Consider the following 22,095-nt stretch of genomic DNA (forward strand, 5'->3'; position numbering starts at 1 on the left):
TATTTCCATCATACACATTCCTGGATAAGCTCTCAAAGTTTGGGTGCTGCAGCAACAACCAGCTGGATACTGGTTTAACTCATAACATTGATCAACACAATGCGTCCAAACGGATTATTTATTGCATGATCACAACACAAGGAAAGTGCCATGTTTGAAGGGACACACAGAGCAGTGGCTTGGCTCAGGTGCCCCGAAAGCAAGCTGCTTGCTATGGCAGCACTCAACAGGAGGGAAGGGCCAAGAGTGCCGAAGATGGACCCGAGAAGAGGAGGATTTGGGTTGCTCTGTGCAAATAATTTTCTCAAAATAACAAACAAGACTTTAGTATCACTTTAAAACAGCTAATATGCCAGAATATACAAATGGAGATTGCCCTCTGGGTTAAGCACATCACGTGACGGAAAACATATTATGCTTGCAACCCCAAACAAATTACCAGCATTTTGTGAAAACCTACAAATATCCTTTATGGAGTCACCTGACTGGTGCCAAGAATTTCAGCTTCCTCAAACTCCAGCACCATATATCATGTCTCTCCTCGCTACCCCCTGCTAAAACGTTGCTAAAAAGAAGAAGTCCAACCCAAGAGGTTATAGGGAAAAGACTTGACAACATCAGGTATAATATTCCACACCTGAGATCCACATCCTATATACAAAGAAACAACACAACAGCAATACCAGTTACCACAATTGGGTTGGTTTTGGCATTAGTATAGAATGCCTCTTACGATACAGCATAACTACACTATTGGACGTCCTATACCAAACAACCGGTATCCATTGCAACACACCATTCGAACAATCCTTCATAGTACACTTTGATCGATTTTTCTCTTTTGTATATGTCAAGGGACATTAGCTACAGTGCCATGGGCTGTAAACTGATTGACAATGTTGTGCACAGTGGACACAGGAACATCAAGATCTCTGGAAATGGATTTGTAACCTTAAGATTGTCCATGCTTTTCCACAATTTGTTCTAAAATCCTCAGACAATTCTTTGCTGCTCTTTCTCTTCTCCATGCTCCATGTGCCACACAACAGAAAGGTTGAATACATTTTTCACCATTTAAACTGATTGCTGGTGTGATTTATATATTGTCAGCACCTGTTAATTGATACAGGTGAGTTAAATTACAAATTACAGGAGGATCACAAACTTGGAATGCAATTATTTCTTAAAATTTTTGAGAAGGTGCCAACAATTTTGTCCAGTCCATTTTTGGAGTTTAGCATGGAATGTCAGATTTGGCTTTTTGTTTCTCCACTTTTTTGTATCATATAAAATAAATAAACATGAGAATGCCTAAACTAATTTAGGCTTCAAAAACAAAACAAATCCATCAGAGAAATATCAGCAACATTAGGAGTGGCCAAATCAACAGTTTGGTACATTCTGAGGAAAGAAGAACGCACTGGTGAGCTCATCAACATAAAAAGGCCTGGACGCCCACGGAAGGCAACAGTGGTGGATGATCACAGGATCCTTTCTAAGGTAAAGAAAAACTCATTCACAACATCCAGACAAGTGAAGGACACTCTGCAGGAGGTGGGCGTATCATTGTCAAAGTCTATAATCAAGGGAAGACTTCACGACAGAAAATACAGAGGGCACGCCACAAGGTGCAAAACAATCATTAGGCTGAAGAATAGAAAAGCCAGATTAAACATCTAAAAAAGCCTGACTACATCTGGAAAAGCATTCTTTGGATGGATGAAACTAAGAATAATCTGTACCATAATGACGGGAAGAAAAAAGTGTGGAGAAGGCTTGGAACAGCTCATGATCCAAAACACACAACGTCACCTGTAAAACATGGTGGAGGCAGTGTGATGACATTTCCATTAGAGAATAGGAATACAAAACTTCCACCTGTCCAAATTCCTTTTTTTTTTTCTTTTTTTTTTTAAAACACACCGGCAAATATCAATCCCGAAACTCTTCTCGTCTTTTGATCTCTCTGGCTACAAATCCAACCTTAAAGTTTATTACAACAAATTGGAGGCATCAAACCTGTCCTTACCAGATAAAAAAAAATACCATCCTTACGTGATACATGCCATTTCAAAGGGGTCACACAAATGAGAAAATACTTTAGGAGTATCACTAACCCCTACACTGAAAGCCCTGCCCCTCATGATATAGAGGCTGGTCTAAATAACGGAATAGGAAACTTTTTTCATGGTTTGGATAGGAAGCAATAGCAAAAACAGAATCCTACCCTGTGTTTTATACTTCACGCAAGTTCTTCCAATCCACATAACTGTAACGCCGTCAGCGTTACTCCTTTTACATGGAGCGCAGGCTTGTCACTTATGACACCTGCGCTCCATTCAGACACACGTCCGCGTCACTTCCGGTGCGCGGACGTCTGCGCTCCACGTTGGAACGCGGAAGTGCGTTCCAGCGTGTGGCGCTCAGCTCAGCCCACAGCCCGGGCTATTTAAACTCCCGGGAATGGCGGCAGGGTGTTCGGATATTCCTGTTGGACCCTGCCGCCATCCGGGAACCCTGGACAAGCTACAGACTCGCTGTAGCACCTTTCTCCACAACTGACCCCTTGGAAGTTCTGTGTGTTCAGAACTTACTGGACAAAGCCACCTCCTCCTGTGCGGACATCCCTGGTATAGACTACCTCCTGAACTGCAAGTATAATTTACTACCAAACAACTGCTGTATAAGATACCACCTCCTCCTGTGCGGACATTCCTGGTACAGACTACCTCCTAAACCGCAAGTATAATTGGAACCAGCTTCTTATAATAACAGTGATTTCTAGTCTATCTCAGAACTGTGTCTCTCACTCTATACTTAATACTATATACTAGCATCAGTTACAGCAGACAGATTTCACTCTATTGATACGAGTGTGGAAATATCCTACAATACCTGTATTACTACTACCCTTTATTGTTGAAAATACTTAAACAAGACTTTATACTTGTAGTATCCGGTTTGTATTCATTACTTAATGCTTAAGAGGAATTAAGCTATTACTCTCGTATTTGTTTCCATTAGAGGATATGATGATATAACCCCAAACTCTTATTGTTCAGTGAGAGTGATCTGGTGGTTCATTTCTGATAAGCCTCTACAGCTGCGGTCTAACCTTTTAAAAGAGTCCTCTCTCTGTCAGGGTCATAACAATAACTTCATCCTTTTTTCAAAAAACTGCAGACTATAATACTAATATTGCGTAAGGTCCAATAACAAACCAAGAATGAAAATATCAACTCATAAAGAAGGCATGGGTCTAACTGACTTTCGGAACTACTATCAGGCCACTCATCTGGCTAGAAAAGTAGACTGGAATTTACATGGTCATAAAAAAAGACTGTGTCAGATTAGAACATTTACAAAAATCCCGAATACCTCTCAAATATTTTCCATGGATCACATAGTCCCATGTTCAAACACATTAAAAAATCATCCAACAATAGGACCCTCATTAACAGCAATCCACTAAAAATAGCAGCGGGTTACAGCACTCAGGGTGTCTGTGCAAACAATCAATTATAGGGCAAGATTCTATTATAATTGGTGATAGGATAAAACCACAACAGCAGCATATATGGTCTAAAAGTCCATGGGTTCATAAGTCCATATAGGAATCAGTCCAAGCAAAATGCCAATAGGCTATTATTGGTTGCTATAAGTGGCCAGTGTGGATGGTTACAGTTGCTCAGGGCAGCTCTCCAGAAGCGAAGCCAGCTCAAAATATGCAAAAGATAAAACAAGAAGAAAAGCGCCTTTGAGTATTCTGTGTTTAATATTTGATATAAAAAGTATCCAGCACTTACATCATAAATAGCAATGGTGAAGTTCGGAAAGCTAGTATAAAACTAGGCTGACGACCAGTGGAGCCAGGACCGGGAGATGTTGTCATCTGTACCAGATTACTGCAGCCGCTCGGAGCCGAGATCACGGACAGTTGGCTCCCCCCGGCTCCAGTAATCTGGTACAGATGACAACATCTCCCGGTTCTGGCTCCACTGGTCGTCAGCCTAGTTTTATACCAGCTTCCCGGACTTCACCATTGCTATTTATGATGCAAGTGCTGGATACTTTTTATCTCAAATATTAAACACAGAATACTCAAAGGCGCTTTTCTTCTTGTTTTATCACCAACAGCAATCCACTGGTTAACTGAAACATGCAAGTTATTGGACCTCCCAAAGTCTCCTAACACCAACTGCATAAAACCCAGAATTTCCACTGGGATTTAAAAATCCAATATTATCAACTAAACATGATGGCAATGCCCTTCTTGCATTTTTTTGTGTTTCTTGCATTGACTGATCTCATCACAGAAACAAAAACTGATTTTATATCCATCTTCTCCCCACTACACGTCCAACATTCCCAATAGAAAATATATTAAAACATTTTTTTTTTAACTATACACCTACTAAATGCAGAAAAATCTATAAGTTCCATCACACTGGAAAGCAACCTCTAGGTCTTAATTCAAACAATCTGACATATATAAATCCTTGACCAACACCTAAGGAACTAAAGATTCAATAACTACATGTCATAAACTATAGCAAACATAACTGAGCAAATACAGACCTCAGAAGTATACTTTTTTTTTTTTTGGGGGGGGGCCTTGTTTTGACTAATGAGCTGCAACTATTAATGGTTGCGGCGCAGCCCCATTGACTTTATTAGCCGACTTTGACAGATGGTACCTCCTTTCAACTCTGCATGTCGCAATAAAAGCATCACAGATACCGCATGTTAACAGCCTCCCCCAGCTGTTGAACATTTAGGTGGGCGACAAAACTGCAGCTCACCTGCCTATTTGTACCGCCACCCCAACCAACTGCGTGAAAGAAGCTCTTAATGAAGCATATCAATGAAAAATACAGTTCTGTAAAATGCAGCTGAAGTTCTGTCAGGGTGCATACACAAAATACAACAGATACTGAAACTGGTTGCTAATTGATCAAAATAAAGGCAGAATTTATAAATAAGCAATTTTACGCTGACTGAAAGGTTTTTTTTTTTCCACAAAAGCTTTTAGCAGTCACTAAATAAATATTGCACTTATTTTAAATGTCATAAATTAGAAAATTAGTCATATTGACCAAACACTACAGGAATTACCTGTCTCAAGAGTCTTGGGGACGTATGCTTGTTAAAAATTTTAACAGCCACATCTTTGCCTTTATATACAGCTCTATAAACAGATCCAAAACCTCCATCACCTGTAACAAAGACAGTTCTATTATATAAATGGGTCAAAAATCCAAACATAAATTAGAAGAGAAAAAAAGAAAGAAAGAAAAGAAATAGGAAAGTAAGAACAATGCAGTTGGTCTTAAAAACAAATGAATAAAAAGCAAAAAGGACACTTACCCAGTAAAAACTCAGCAGATTGCTCAAATTTCAACTCCTCGCTGTTTAACATAATATTTCTGGGCAAATCAGCCAAAACAAGGTCAGGCGCAATCTGAGAAATAGGAATTGTAGACCTGAGATCTTCAGGATTTACTAGCAAGTCTCCTGTTAATTAAAATAAAACATTGCACTGCAATTAGGTTTACAAAAGATTGCGTATATTAGTTTTACGATTAAAAGTACAGTATCCTAAAGGCATTTTTTTTTAGGTTTGGATGTGGAGAGAGATTAGAACACCTGTCAGGTTTGTATTGCTGTCTGTGACTTTGTTATGAAGAGTCACCCTCTCTATTTGTACCATTTACCTTTATCACAAAGAGTGAAAAAAAAAAGAAAACCCCCAAATTTTGGGTTGTCACCAGAACAGTAATAGAGGGGACATCATTTATTGGGCACACTAGTTCTGGTGAGAACCAGTGTTGTCTCTCATTTTGGAAGGATTTTCCCTCACTTTCTTTTTTGGCTATGGGACAGAAAGAGAAGGGAAATCTCCCTGAAGGGATGCAGATGGATTTTTCTCTGGAACTGGAGAACTTGAGAGTCTAGTTCTTCCAAAACAGGGATGTGAGCCTTTGTTTGGAGCTCAAAGCTGGTTTCTTACAAAAATAATCCTCCTGGGACTCGCTCATTTACGATCTGTCACCTACGCCTTCTTATAGCGGCCTTCAGAACATAGGCATGCACGCTCAAACAGCAGCCTCTCAATTTGTCTCTAGCAGAGAAGTTCCACTTATTAATATTTGAGTTCTAGGATCCTTTTTACATGGACAGACATGATGTCTACCCATGAAAGCTGCCTCGGTGAATCTTCCAAGGCATTCACAGAGAAATTCAGGGCTCTTTTAAAATCTTCCAGGAGCTGCAAAATGGAAGGATCTTCTAGATTATACTCCCAATAACAGAGAACCTGCTTTGCACAGACTTTAAAGGGCTTGGCAAACTCCCACTTTAGCCACCGCAGGCTACAGAACCGTTCCCACCAGAGGGATGGCTTAGGGAGACCTCTAACCTCATATCTATGGTATCTTTGAACACTGGGACCTAATGAACAGGAACCATCAGGGTCATTTAAATATGAATAGAAAAAATCTGGGTCAACAGCCAAAGAGCCCCATTTTTTTTTAAATCTATTTCCAGGGAGTACTGGTAAGCAAACCATTCTGGTTGTGAAAACGCCCTCTCTCTGGGTGAGCTGAATTTGCATACATCACTTCTTGTAAATGAGGGTGCATTGAGAAGAACTTTTTGGCAGATGCCAGGACCCAAAACACTGACCTTCGGAGAAGAAGGTTCTAGTAGTGGTAACTAAAGGTTAACGCAAACCACATATGTCAGGAAGCCCACCAAGCTCTTCTGTGTCTAAGACAGCACTGGACACTGAGATTCCCTTAGGTTGGCAAGGAGAGCGACAATGTTAGCACCCCCGGCCAGTGAGAACCCTTAAGAGGATCTCGCAGTCCAGAAATTACTGCAGAGAAATCCTTCCTAGACACAAAGGAAGTCCTGAAATAGTGATGTATCCAGATAACGGCAAGAACTCAGCGCTAATCTGACCCTTAGGGGAGACATATAAAATACTCTGCCTATAGAAATGCATAAGGTACTACATAGAGCGTACCAAGTTAGTAAAAGCCAGGAAGCAGAGAAAATAGACAGGGAAACTTTATCTTGCTTTATCCATGATGCTGGGCCTACTAGAAGTCCAGACTTTGCCCGTCATGGTGGGAATACCCCCAAAGGTATATTTAGGGTCTGTGACCCATAGACATGAACCAACGCCTTGGACCTGTATAGCACCCTTCGGTCAACTACACTAGTTACACTACATGCCAAGGTGAGCGCAAATGTAGAATCCATTACAAAAGCAAAAATGACAGACCAGCCCCACACAGTGAGGAGGGAAAAAAAATTAAAAAAATCGATCACCTAGGGATTCTTAGAGTACAAGTTCTTGGACGCAAAGTTAGGCTAATATTTATTGCCTGCTGGGTTATACTTCATCTTAAGGTGAATGGACACTGGTAGACCAAAGGTCTTTAGACAGGAAGTGATCCCCTATATAACCCCTTCCATACAGGAAGTACTTCAGTTTTGTAGCAAGCACTGAATCCCCAAAAAGAGGGGAGGGACCTCTGTCTCCCATGATGTAAAAATAATTTTACAGGTAAATATGCCGATTTTTTTTTCTTTTTCATACATCACAGAACACAGAGTTAGGCTAATATTCATTACCTGCTGGGACGTCCCAGAGCAATAGCCTTGAGGGGAGGGAGAAACCCTGCCAAACAATGGACATCAGACCTTATACGGCAGTACACTGCGGCCGGAAGCCGAATTCCTCGGCTGCTCGAACATCCACTTGATAAGATTTTGTGAACATATGCACTGAAGACCAGGTAGCAGCCACAGATACCTGATGGCGAAAAGCCCAGGAGGTTCCTACACCCCTGGTAGAACGAGCTTTCACCCCAAAGGGAGGAGCCTGACTTTTCAGACCATAGGCATGAATGACCAATTGATGGACCCAATTGGCAATGGAAGCTGTCTGCCCCTTCTTGGGTCCTTTTGGTAAAACAAAAAAGGAGTCAGATCCTCGGATCTCCGCAGATCTAGACAAATAAACAACAACTGCCCGGACAACTTACAAAGAATGCAGTCGCCTCTCTTCTGCCGAACGAGGCTGAGAGAAAAAAGGCAGCAAAATAATGTCCTGATTTAAATGAAAGGCAGACGCTACTTTTGGCAAAAAGGATGGAACAGGTCTTAACATGACCCTGTTGTGGTGAAGGATCAAGCACGGTTCCCTGCCAACTCCAAAACCCTTCCTAGCTGAGGTGATAGCCATCAGGAAGGCTAGCTTGTGTGAAAGCAAGTCTAATGGAGTTTCCTTGATAGGTTTAAATGGTTGTTTCTGTAACACAGGCAGCACCATGTTCAAGTCCCAAGGACACATAGGTGACCTGATGGGGGGGGGAGCAAACGAGTTGCCCATTACACAAAAGGTTAGGACTAATGAATAGGAGGCTAAAGGCCTTTGGAAGAACACTGATAGGGCCAAAACTTGACCTCCGATTGTACTTAAAGTCAATTTTTTTTTATAGAAAAGAGAATTCTCCCAATTACGTATTTCCGAGGATGCCATTTTTTTGGCTTAACACCAAGCAATACAAGTCTTCCAGACCTTATAATAGATATTCCTAGTGACAGCTTTTCTAGCATTCACTAGGGTAGAGACCACTGGTCCCGAGATGCCACGGTCTTTTAACACCCTGGCTTCAATAGCCATGCCGTCAAATTTAGAGACTGTAAATTGGGGTGGAATATAGGCTCTTGAGACAGTAGATCAGGGGGTGACCTGGCGTCCATGGCCCGTCTATTGTCAATCTCACAATGTCCAGGAACCAGGGCCTTCTGGGCCAGGCTGGTACCACCAGAATGAATGTAACTCCCTCTCTCTGAATCCTGCTCAACAAATGTGGAAGGAGAGGGATCAGAGGGAAAACATAAACCAGTGAGTACTGGCTTTATGAAACTACCAGAGCATCTGCTTCAAATGCCAGAGGATCTCTTGTTAAGGACACAAACTGCTGTACCTTGTTGTTGAACACGTGGCCGCGACCCAGTCTGAAGCTCCGGGACCCGCGGACCCGATCGCCGCTGGGGTCCCGCGATCGGTCCCCAGAGCTGAAGAACGGGGAGAGCTGCGTGTCAACACGGCTTCCCCGTGCTTCACTGTGGCGGCTGCATCAATCGTGTCATCCCCTTTTTAGGGAGACACAATCGATGACGTCACTCCTACAGCCACACCCCCCTACAGTTGTAAACACACACTAGGTGAAACATAACTCCTTCAGCGCCCCCTGTGGTTAACTCCCAAACTGCAACTGTCATTTCCACAATAAATAATGCATTTTAAATGCATTTTTTGCTGTGAAAATGACAATGGTCCCAAAAATGTGTCAAAATTGTCCGAAGTGTCTGCCATAATGTCGCAGTCACGAACAAAATCGCTGATCGCCGCCATTAGTAGTAAAAAAATAATAATTAATAAAAATGCAATAAAACTATCTGATTGATGTAATAGCAACCAGAAAAAAAACACCTTTTGTGACAGTCAACAAAGGGATCTTCCGAGCATCCTCAAAAGGGAGCATCTTGAAGCACCGAGATGACCAAATCCAAGTCCCATGGGAGCAGTGGAGGGCGCACAGGAGGGGCCACATGCCGGACCCCCTGCACCAACGAGCGCACCAAGAGGTGCGCTGGCAATGATCGCTGAAAGTAAATAGCCAGAGCTGAAATCTGACTCATAACCACACTCAAGGCGAGAGCCTGATCCACTCCCCGCTGTAAAAACAGCCAAATCCGGGACACCCCGTACGTACAGGGGTGCCACTTCATCTCTTCACACATAGAGACGCAGGTCTTACACGTACGATGGTAAATCCTACGTGAAGTAGACTTCCGTGCACATAGCATGGTAGAAAACACCGAGCCTGATAGGCCCCGGTCCTACAACACCTGGCTCACAACAGCCACGCCATTAAAGCCATCGACTGTAAAACAGGATGGAAGATCGGACCCTGCGACAGAAGATCTTCTCTCAGGGGTAGATGCCAGGGGCGTCTACTACCAAATGCACCAGGTCCGCTACCAGGAGCGGTGCGGCCAGCCTGGAGCGAACACGGTTGTCGGAATCCCTACGGCTTCCACTCTGCGCAGCAGGCGAGGAAGAAGCTTCAGAGGAGGGAAGGCGTAAATTAGGCGATAGTGACCCCAAGGCGCCACCAACGCGTCTGACGAGTCCGCCCACGGGTCCTTCGACCTGGCCACGAATCGTGGCACCTTCCGATAGAGACGGGACGCTAGAAGGTCCACGTCTGGAATGCCCCACTTTTGGCACAGGCTGTGAAACACCTCCGGGTGAAGTGACCATTCTCCTTGGTCCAGCTTTTGGCGACTCAGGTAGTCGACCTGCCAATTCGGAATGTACACGGCCGACAGAACCGGAACGGACCTTTCGGCCCACCGAAAGAAGGGGCACGACCTTCGACGCCGCAGCTGAACTCTGTGTGCACCCCTGATGGATGACGTACGCCACGGCCGTGTCGTTGTCGGACTGGATCCTGACCGGTCGGCCCTACAGATCCAGGGACCACCTGGCAAGGCACAGCTTGATCGCTCGGAGCTCCAGAATATTGATCGGCAGGCGGGACTCCTCCTGAGTCCAGCGCCCCTGGGCTGACTTGGGTGCCTCAAACGCCCCCCCAACCGGAGAGGCTGGCATCCGTCGTGACCACTGTCCAGCGGCACAGTAGAAATTACTTCCCGGACCGAAGCACCGGAGATGTCAGCCACCACACCAGGGAAGACTTGACCAGATGGGTCAACCGAATCTGGGAATCCAGAGATGACGGGAGCTTGTCCCAACGAGACAGTATTTCCCTCCGTAGCTCCCTGGTGTGGAACTGGGCATGTGGGACCGCCTCGAAAGAGGCCACCATCAGACCCAGAACTCTCATGCACAATCGAAGAGACGACCACTTCTGGGCCGACAACTGCTTAACAGGAGATCGCAGGGACTTCAGTTTCTCCGTTGGGAGAAAAATCTGCGCTTCCGCACAATCCAGGACTAGCCCCCAGGTATTCCCTTCTCTGGGACGGAACTAACACTGACTTCTGGATATTCAGAAGCCGCCAAAAGCTTGGAGAGTCTGACACGTGATAGACACGTCTTCCTCTAACCCTGAGCCTGAGAAGCTCTCAGGAGAAGGTCGTCCAGATATCCCATGATAGCGATTCCTCGCTGCCTTAGCAGGGCCAGTATCGGGGCGAGCACCTTGGCAAAAAACCTGTGGTGCCGATGCCAGGCCGAACGGGAGGGCCACAAATTGAAAGCGGTCCTCCCGCAAATGGGAACATGCAGGTACGCGTCCATGATAACCAAGGACGCCATGAAGTCCCCCTGATGGAGTGCCGCCATCGCCGAGCGAATCGACTCCATCCTGAATTTTTGTACCTTGACAAAACAATTGAGGGCCTTGAGGTCCAGGATTGGACGGACCCCTTCCTTCTTGGGGACCACAAACAGATTGGAGTAAAACCCCTGAAACCGTTCCTGTGAGGGAACTGGCACAATCACTCCCCTGACCAGAAGATCCCGGACAGCCCCCGCCAGAGCCAGCCGGCGTTTGAGGAAGCTGGAGGTAGGAAGGAAAGAATCTGTTTGGTGGACAAGAGAGAAACTCTTATCTTGTACCCCGAGGAAACTACGTCGCAAACCCAACGGTCGGAAAGAAGAAACCTCCACCGAGCCGCGAAGTCGGCCCCCCACTAGAGGCACGGGCGGGGGCAGACCTACCTGCGGAAGCAGGTTTGTCCGCAGGCTTGTTAGGCTTGCGGTACCAGGCGTGCCTCTGCCCCGCAGCGGGGCCTTTTTACCCGCCATGCTGGGCGCACGAAAAAACGCTTGGGGGTAGAAAAGGAGGGCCCTTGCTTAAGGCGAGGCTCCTTGCCCTTCCCAGACTGTGGAAGCAGCATGCTCTTACCACCCGTGGCATCCTGAATGATGTCATCCAGGGATGACCCAAAAAGCCGCTCACCCTTAAAGGGTAAATCCACCAAGGCCTTTTTTGAGGATTGGTCCGCAGACCAGCATTTCAGCCACACAAGGCGGCGCAATACCACTGCATAGGCGGAGGCCCTGGAAAGCAAGGGGAGCGTATCCAGAACCGTCTCACAAACGAACATCAGACCCTGAACCAACCGTTCAGCCAGGTCCTTACAGGTCGCGGAAGCATCTTGTGCCTCCAGCTCCTGCAGCAGGAGCTTCACCCTTTCCGTCAGAGTCTGTGACACTATAGTCCCAGCCAAAACCGGCCTCACCGCCAAACCCACTACAGCGAATAGGGAGCGGGCCACAGCCTCCACTCTATCAGCAGGGTCCTCAAAGGCAGGAGCCCCTTCCAGGCAACGTGGTGGCTTTGCTCAATCTGGACACGGGAAAGTCCACAGAAGGAGGAGAGACCCAGTATTTCACAAAGTCCTCCTCAAAGCAAAAACTTTCTGCGGCGTATCCCATTCCTTGTACAATAAATTGTCCAAATAAGGACCGCCAAAACCTCTCTGAGTTTTACGCACCACAGAAATAAGAGCTCCAACAAATTCCTTGTCAGTAGTTGACCCTGAAACAGAGTCATCCTCACTGTCCGCGTGGGTCAAGCCCGCATCCTCTGACACCACAGAACCAGAGGCAGGGGCAATAGCCGGGCATGGTTCTGTGTCAGAGGCATCCCCAGAAGCAAGCTCAGGGAGGGGGTGCTTTTTACCCCCCATCCGGGCACCAGTTGCTTCAACCATGGTGAGAAAAAAACCTCCAGGGCAGATGACATTGCCTCAACAGATGTGGCAGGGGGAGGGGCATCAAGTGTTAACTCAGGCATGTGTGGGGAAGAAGTACCTGGCCCAGGCTCCATAGTGCCCCACCGCTGTGTCACCCCACTGCAAAGCAGAAAACCACCCACGGTCACCTCCCGGCCGTTACACAGAGTATGGGGGCCCCCATGGAACTCACCACCCCGCCCGGTGCAGCGCAAGCTGAGAGGAGTCTGAGGCGTGCTGAGAAGCCGGCCGCGCTGCTGTCTGTTTCCTCAGAGAGATTCGCGGTCTTCCTGAGCGCTAAAACGGCCACACCAGGCCAAACGAAATCCAAGATGGCTGCCGTATAGCAAAAAAAAATGCCATAGGACCACAGGAAATTGGCCGCCGAGCCATATAAAGCGCGACCCCTGAAAGCCCCCCCTCACAGCCGCTATCAAAATGGGAAAGGAGGGAGAGGAATCAAGGGAGAGAGGAAAGCAGGGCAAACCCTCAGTCGACCTCCCGGGGGAAAATTCCAGCCATACCACCTTACCTGAGCAAGGGGCCATACTTACCCGTCCTGTGACCACCGGCTGGAGGTATCCCAGACAGAACCAACGTCCGCATAAAACGGCATGGCTGTCGGCCAGACACACTGTGACAAAGCCATAAAGGCCGGTCATATGTGTGCCCTAGAACAAAATGTTCCCCGGCCGCCCCTGGAGCAAAGGGGCCTGTCGTGGACGACCCAGAGCTGAGCTGAGGGCCGGCACACGCTCGATGGCCGAACATGGGTGGACTACAAGAGTCAAGACCCAGCCTGTCACCCAGTCGGCAGGAATAAAACAATAAAAAGCGAAAAAAATCGCAAGAAAAAAGTCTCCAGAGTACAGGACTACAGAGTGCCTGTCCTCTCCTGTCGTTAGGCAGAGAAAAACTGAGGCTGCTGGAGCAGGGTGTGGGTTATACCCGGGGGACCACCCCCCCTGGGAGGAGCTGCACTAAGGAAGGTGTTGTTAACACTTAAAGTGCTTTTTTTCTGCCTAAACTCTCCTGAAGGAAGTGGATATAACCCTAAGGTCAAAGGCTGCTGTGTCCGTCCATGAACGGAAGAGAAAAAAGGACGCCAATTTTGTTTGGGAGCCACGTCGCACGACTGCGCAATTGTCAGTTAAAGCGACGCAGTGCCGAATCGCAAAAAGGGGCCTGGTCCTTTACCTGCATTTTGGTCCAGGGCTTAAGTGGTTAAGCTAGAGCCAAACGAGAAACCTACTGTATTGAATCCTTTAAGGCGTCAACAGCAAAACACAGCGCTCCGGAATATCTGCCTTATTTTCAGGCAGATCAACCTCCTGGTTAGGCCTGTCAGATACCAATTGCTGCAACAGCTGGCTGAATAGCTGAACTGGCCAAAGAAAGGGAAGCTTATTAAAATAAGGACTACAATTTCTCGTCAACAGGGTCTTTCAAACCCTGTGCGTTATCTACCAGACAAGTTAAGTTCTTGTTTAAGGAAGAGACTGCTGCATCTACAGCTGGCATGCTCCAATTCTTAACAAACTTTTCATCCATGGGATATAAAAGGGAAAACCTCTTGGGAGGAACAAAAATACTGTCAGGATGTTACCAATCAGCATACACTGTCTGTTCCAACAGAGGGTGTAAGGGGAAAGCCTGTGTGGCCTAAAGAGGCCCTAGGAATCCCAAAGAGGACCAGGGGGGGGGGGTTCAGTAACCTCTGTAAGAGGCAACTTAAAGGCAGAGCGAACCATTTCAGTAAGGATCAAAAGCATCTGTGATTGAGAGGCAGACACCAACTGAATATCATCTTGTCCAGATTGCTTGGAAGCAGACTCATCTGCCAGGCCAAACACAGAATCCTGAGCTTTTAGCTCTTCCCCATCCTCAACCCATTCCTGCTCCAGACTAGGAGACTCCAGGGAGGGGGATCTGTGACGCTTCTTGCCACCCTGCGGGATAAAAGCAAACATACCAGAAATCCTGTGCTCTAACCCAGCTAGGGCTGAGGACAGTCCATCCCTGGTGATAAAGGGTGAAGCAGCAGCGTTGACTGTAGGCACAATACCAGATAGGCGCAGTGGCTCAGATTGCTCGGAAGCCTCTGGTCCTTCAGGGAATACAACACTAGAATACGACTAGGTTCATCAGAAACTAACGACATAGGTGTGCCCTTCCCTGTAGTGTTAGTCCCGTTCCTATAATACACGCTTAATGGTCACCTGGTGGCCGAGTCTATCTGGTGAGCACATTATATTATCACTTTGGGTGAAGCATCACTTTATTTTAGATTTTAAAGCACATTGCACTTAAGAAGCACAGTGTTGGAGCATATACAGAGGAATTGACCATAGTGCTAGTACTTTTCAGGCTTATTGATTTATTGTGCACTTTATTCATTGAACGACACTGTATATTTTATTAATTAGTTTAATTGCGCCCTTTATAATTATCTTAAGCTTTCGCTGCCGTTTGTGTCCTCACTGGGGCCATTTTCAAACATTAGAACAGGGAACAGAAGTGAAGGGACTTTCTGTAATAGGACCTGAAAAACATTAAAAGTAGGTTTCTAAGCTGTGTTTATGGCTGCCTAAGTCCCAATTGAGCAGATGCTTTGATTTTAGTCTGTTCACCAGACATAAGAAGATGGCTTCAATAGAAAATAAATAGTATCCCAACATATTAATGGCTTACCTTCCTCAGCTTTTGCTTGAAGATCAGATAGTAGAATTTTTTTGTGCTCTTGGGCATCATCAAAGCTGTACAATGCCCATTTTTTCAGCAATGTATCACATTCTCCAGAAATATCCGTTTCCAGCAAACCTGGAAACCATTCCTCCATAAGAGAATCAATATGATCCACGACGTGTCCCAGTAAAATGCAACCTAAAAATAAATGAGCTACAGATTTAAATGACACACCGGCTTATAATGAATAGATTTCTTAAGACCACAGTCATTGGATTTAGGTGACGGAGTTGTCCATGTGGCTATAAATGCTGGTGTTGGAAGGCAACATGTTTTATTTTATAATACAAGAAGTGTTTGAATATGAAATCTGGATACACCAAGACTCATCACTCTTGGGGGCCGACTGGAATGTAACATGTTGTCCATCAAAGCTTTGTAACATATCAGAACTTCATCTGAAAGAAGAGTCATGCCCCCAGGCAGGGGGAGTATGGGAACAAAAGCTTGGCTCTAGACCAGGGATATGCAATTAGCGGACCTCCAGCTGTTGCAGAACTACAAGTCCCATGAGGCATAGCAAGACTGACAGCCACAAGTATGACACCCAGAGGCAAAGGCATGATGGGACTTGTAGTTTTGCAACAGCTGGAGGTCCGCTAATTGCAGATCCCTGCTCTAGACCAACTGGTGTGATAAAAATTTAAATGCTTGATTAACAAGCCTCAAAGAGCGCAACGGCTGCTAAGATGATTGATGAGTTGGGCTACATAAAGATCAAAGGACCAGCTGTCAGTGAAGACCCAGGTCACATAGCGATGATACATGGAAGAATGCTGCCCCTAGAGGACTACAGCAGGATGGACAGAAAAAATATATTAAGGACTGCCTCTTAAAGGGGTTGTAAAGGTTTGTTTTTTAATTTCTAAATAGGTTCCTTTAAGCTAGTGCATTGTTGGTTCACTTACCTTTTCCTTCGATTTCCCTTCTAAATGTTTTTTTTTTTTTTGTCTGAATTTCTCACTTCCTGTTTCTCCTCAGTAAACTTGCCACCATAATCCGAGCGGTGGTTAGTCAGCCAGAACAGCTTACTGAGGAGGAACAGGAAGTGAGAAATTCAGACAAGGAAAACAAGAAAAAAAAACATTTAGAAGGGAAATCAAAGGAAAAGGTAAGTGAACCAACAATGCACTAGCTTAAAGGAACCTATTTAGAAAATAGAAAACTAACCTTTACAACCCCTTTAACCATTTAGATTTGTCAGAAACCTAGATGGGGTGGCAATGGGGTTGGGTCTGGGCGGTGTATGAATGGAGTTTAAAAGTGATGACCAAGAGAAAAAACTCTATTACTTCTCTTTGCCTCATGGCTCTCTCTTGCCATGTTGAGCCCAGCTGACAAGATACGCAATGTATCATTGATGTAATATTTTCCTTAAGTGTTTTTATGTTAGCATTTCCTATTTTCTTGGGGAATAAATAAGATGTTGTTTTACTAAGCAGCGTGTTTATTTTCATAGAAAAAGGAGAAGATGGCACAAAAATCAACAATAAAATATTTTTGCAACAATAGTAATAAATGCAATAAACTATAGTATAATAAAACTTTAAAGTCCCATCAATAGTTTAAAAAAGGAGAGGAGAGGGATGGTTAGTTCAGTTCTTTACACCAGCGGCAGCAACCTTGGGAGTAGAAGCAACACTCTGGGGACACAAGTAGAAAAGCGACAAGGTGTGCCAAACGAAGTGTAGCGTATATTTATTTATTAGATTAAAAAAGCAAGCCAAATGGCTACTCACAAGATGTAAGGCCCCATTCACACCTAGGCGTTTTTACGCCTGAAACGCACTGCTCACGAACGCGGGAGGGCAGATTTAACATTGTTTCCTATGGTGCCTGTTCACACCTGAACGCCTGAACGCCTGAACGCCTGTCGCGCGAAGCTCAAACTAGTCCCGGACCTTTTTTTGTCGCGCGAAGCGCGCGACATAGGCGTTTCCGCGCGTTTTTTTTTACCATAGAAAGTAATGGGAAACGCGCGAATTGAGCGTATCGCGCGACAGCAAGCGTTTTTATGCGCGTTTTTACGCGCGTTTTGACGCCCATACAGCTCCAAAACAAAACAGGAAATGACATATTTTTTTACAGGAACTTGTGAAATCACCATTTTACTTTACTTACAATAAAGAAAAGTCACATTTTTCTCAATGGAGGCCGAATTTGATCGAACCCTTTCGATGCTGGAGCCTGAAAATTTCATCAGGATGGTGAAGGAGCACCCCTGTCTTTATGACAGCAGGGCACCGGGCTACAAAATGAGGACCACCCGTTGGGACGCTTGGTGTTCTATTGGGAGCCAAATCTACGAGAACTGGGCACGGATAAATAAGTCCCATGATAGCAAAGGTAAACTCTATCAAAAAACATAACAGAAATACAAAATGCCACTAATGAAATAATGGAATGATTGTTTGTCGTTACAGTAGGCATTTATTACCGTACCAATATGCTGTTAAGTTTAAAAATGTGTCTTTACAAATATGACTATTGTGCGGTCATGCGACATGGCTTAGAAACATAAATTGCGTTCTCTTCTTCCCACAAATAGAGCTTATTAATGGTGATATTTGATCCCCTCTGTGATTTTTAATAATCCAAAAATTTAGTGACATTTTTCAAAAAAAATATTATTTTACACATCTTTAATCTAAAAATATTAAAAAATTCAATCGACCTAGCGACTACAGCGTCAGGTGGGGACGGGGGCTACACAGGACCTACACTCTGCCTGCAGTGATCAGTAAATATATGTTCACTGCATTCATTGATACTGTGACAAGGGGATGGGGGAGTGGATTGGAGATCCAAAAGGGGATTGTGCCTACGTGTACTGGTGTCAATGTCATCACTTCCCTCTTCCTGTGTTTACACAGGAGGAGAAAGTGACACGCAGGGGGACACATATAGAGCCACTTAACCCCCGGATGTACCCTGGGGGTCCTGATCGGACCCCCAACCCACGTCTAGGCGGTCACTTACAGGCCCTTTATTAGACCACAGAATAAATACATAAACTAAGTTTACAATAGATAGAATGTCACTAATATAAAATGGCACACAATATCATAGGGCTATTGAACCCAATGATAAAACTGTATCAAAATAAAATTAGAATGAGACTTCTTAAAACATGAATCATTTTTTATTTTTTTTCCACAAAACAGCATAGTAAAGAATATATTTCACAAAATAAGCGTGTCAAAAGCTGAAAAGTTCAATAAATTAAATGGAATTGAGCTGCCAAGGGACCTGCCCTTCAGGAGAGACAAAGTATGCGGCATACTGTTCACGGACATGTGTCCCCTGTGTGTTCCCACGTACACCAGTCCAATGAGCTCTTTCCAGAGTCTCATGGACTGGCTCCTCGTAATCTAGACCATCGCGCTGCCTGACAAAATTGTGCAAGGCACACGCCGCTTCTACAGCACTAATGGCATTTTGCATGTTGAGCACAATTGGTGTGTGGAGAACCCTCCACTTGTTCGCCAAAATTCCAAAAGCACACTCAACTACGCGGCGTGCTCTGCTAAGCCGGTAGTTGAATATGCGTTTGTCTTCGTTCAGATTATGTCCTGAATAAGGCCGAAGTAGGTGTGTGTTCAGAGCAAAAGCCTCATCACCCACAAAGACACTTGGTAGGGGAGGGCCGTTTGTGCCCGGGAGTGGACTATTTTGTGGAAGGTCCAGACCATCTGTTCGAAGTAATTGCCCAAAAGAGGAGTTCCCAAAAATCGCAGAGTCTGCACTACTTCCATAGGAACCAATGTCAATGTAGGTAAAGCAATAATTGGCATCAGCCACAGCCATTAAGACGAATGAAAAGTATTTCTTATAATTGAAATACTGGCTCCCACTAGCCATGGGCTTAACAATTCTGATGTGTTTCCCATCGATCGCTCCCAGGCAATTCGGAAAGTTACAGCGTTCCCAGAATACTTGGGAAATTTTTTCCCAGTCCTCTGCTGCCGGTTTTTTAAACACAATGGGTTTCAGGACTTCCCAAATGGCACTGCAGGTGTCCCGAATTATATAACTGGCAGTAGATCTTCCAATACGAAACGAGTAATGCAGACTTGCAATCGATTGTCCAGTTGATAGATACCTACAAAGAAAATAATATATATTATTTTATTTTATTTTTTACAGTGAAAATTCTAAAACTCAGATGGAAGAGTATAAGGGACGCCTACGCTCGCCAGCTGAAGGCACAGCGGGAGCAGCGCCGAAGTGGGAGTGGAGCATGTTCGGTGAGAGAATACGTTCATGCAAAGGAATTGGAGTTTCTGAGACCGGTGCTGGATTTGGGGAGGTAAACCATTATCTGTACTTTGCTCGGTAAACCAAATGTTTTAAAATTATTTTTGAATACATGATTTCTTTTTTCAGTACTGAAAGCTGCTGGGACGAGGCTGCCACAGCTGTAGTAGACAGAGAGAGCGTGGCAGAGAGAGGGGACAGAGAGAGCGTGGCAGAGAGAGGGGACAGAGAGAGCGTGGCATCGGGGGATCAAGCGATGGCTACTCTGGAGCCGGAACCGCAGCACTCCGAGGCATCAAATGCTAATGCAACAAGACCACTTGCAGAGCAGCCCCCAGTTAACATTGCGCATATTGGACCTCCGCGTGCTCTGCGTAGGAGGGCTCCTGCTCCGGATCCAGCCCTGGATCGTATGTTGGACATTATGACCAACATGTCTGACCGGATGAGCAATAGATCGTATGGGCAAAATGTAGCAAAATGTCTGGGGGAACTAATCGACAAAGTTCCCCCAAATCTGCAAGCGGTGGTGCTGTCCTGTACGGCTAGATACATCTCGACATTTATACCCCCGACAGACGCTGACGATTTATCCGAACCACCACCACCCTATGGCCCATATGCCAATAAACGGACCGAGCATGTCCCAACACCACCCACGACCCATTTCTCCCCACCACCCGTTACCCTTTGGACAGGACCACAGCTTTCCGACCAACCTCCTCGACCAACACCACCACCGACTTCTGCGCACCATCCTTTCACCACCACTCTAACTCATTTACCTCCTGTGCCAACACCTTCCACTCACACTTCTCTGAATCCTTTTCCTTATTCACAACCTTCTTCTTACCACCCTCATTCTCCTTTTCCTCATCTCTCAACACCACCTGTCACATACAGTACTCTGCCTCCTACAACACTTTCTTCTTACCACCCACCACCTTCTACTTACCCTGCGTTAACGACTACACCTACATCACATTACCCACATCGACCGAGACAATCGACTTTCAGGAATGCCCCAACACGAACACCACCACCACCACAAGCAACACCACCTTCCAATTGGTCAGGGGAAGACAGCACCACCTCCACTTGGCCCCCTTTTGCCCACGCACTGTCGGTCGCCATGTCACCGCACGGGGAAGAGGACTCCTCCCCAAATTTACAGCAATTGTAAATAAGGATTATGTATAAAACATTTTTGTATATTTTGTGTATTTGTGCACTTTGTGTATATTTTCCTAATAAAAAAAAAAAGACCCAATGTTTTGGTTGATTAAAATATTAAAATAATTTTGTTCCTACAGAATTTTTGTTTGGTTTTTATTACACATATATATATATATATATATATATATATATAATAGAGTGTATTACATTCAAAGCGCTAAATAAAAATTACCTCAGTGTTATGATAAGTCGCTCCACAGGGGGGATACAGTTGCGGAAGTAGGTGTCCATCCTCTGCAATCTGTTGATCAACAATTCCAGCAACTCATCAAAGCTGTAAAGGAAAATGAAATTTAAAATTGGCAATGGATTGGTACTAGGGTTGCCACCTTTCCGGGATTCGCCAGAACAGTTCGGGTTTGGAATCATGTGTCCGGGTTTCAGACTGCCTGACACTCTGACAGATTTTTCTAACCAGAATATGGATTTCCGGCAGGGTTAATGGCTGCAGGGGATGAAAACTTACAACCCAGCAGCCACAGATATACCAGGATGAGATGTGCTATCTGCCAAGGGGTGAGTGAGCTCACCCTCCATCGCTGTCTAACAGAAGCACCCACCCCCTTTCTCTATCCTGCCTCTTGGTGAGTACACTAGGAAAAATCAGAGTTCTCACATTGGAGTCCTCTCCGTACATCAGAGATCTCGGTTTCCCCCTTAGATCATGGTTCACAGAGCATCCCTTATGTCTGAGTATCTTGAGGTCTCGCTTCAATCAGATTATGTTGGTTAACCCATACAGTGAAAGGGAAATCTGGGAGTTGAGATGCAAAAGGGTGACTGTGATGTAAAGGGGGACTCTGTGCACTGTAATGTAAAGGGGGATTCTGTGCACTGTAATGTAAAGGGGGATTCTGTGCACTGTAATGTAAAGGGGGACTCTGTGCACTGTAATGTAAAGGGGGACTCTGTGCACTGTAATGTAAAGGGGTACTCTGTGCACTGTAATGTAAAGGGGGAACTTTGTGGACTCTAATGTAAAGGGGGAACTCTGTGGACTCTAATGTAAAGGGGGAACTCTGTGGACTGCAATGGAAAGGGGACTATTTTTATTATATTCATATGATT

At 45.2% G+C, this 22,095-nt stretch overlaps 2 protein-coding genes across 6 annotated transcripts in view; one reads left to right on the top strand and one right to left on the bottom strand.

Moving 5' to 3' along the window:
- The window catches only part of LRRK2 (leucine rich repeat kinase 2), a 376,481-nt gene that overhangs the window by 74,300 nt on the left and 280,086 nt on the right, over positions 1-22,095 (bottom strand). For all 5 annotated transcript variants that reach the window (XM_040343608.1, XM_040343610.1, XM_040343612.1 and 2 more), the window contains 3 exons: positions 15,481-15,672; positions 5,368-5,514; positions 5,116-5,216 (listed from right to left, as the gene is read on the bottom strand). In XM_040343608.1, the coding sequence (XP_040199542.1) occupies positions 5,116-5,216; positions 5,368-5,514; positions 15,481-15,672 (440 nt within the window). The remainder of the gene's footprint in view (positions 1-5,115; positions 5,217-5,367; positions 5,515-15,480; positions 15,673-22,095) is intronic.
- LOC120931792 (extensin-like) lies at positions 19,647-20,990 on the top strand. Its single transcript, XM_040343613.1, has 2 exons — positions 19,647-19,843; positions 19,921-20,990. The coding sequence occupies exon 2, from the start codon at positions 20,048-20,050 to the stop codon at positions 20,972-20,974; it is 927 nt and encodes a 308-aa protein (XP_040199547.1). The 5' UTR covers positions 19,647-19,843; positions 19,921-20,047; the 3' UTR covers positions 20,975-20,990.

The sequence above is a fragment of the Rana temporaria genome, chromosome 3, assembly GCF_905171775.1.
Source record: "Rana temporaria chromosome 3, aRanTem1.1, whole genome shotgun sequence".
NCBI classification, from domain to species: Eukaryota; Metazoa; Chordata; class Amphibia; order Anura; family Ranidae; genus Rana; species Rana temporaria.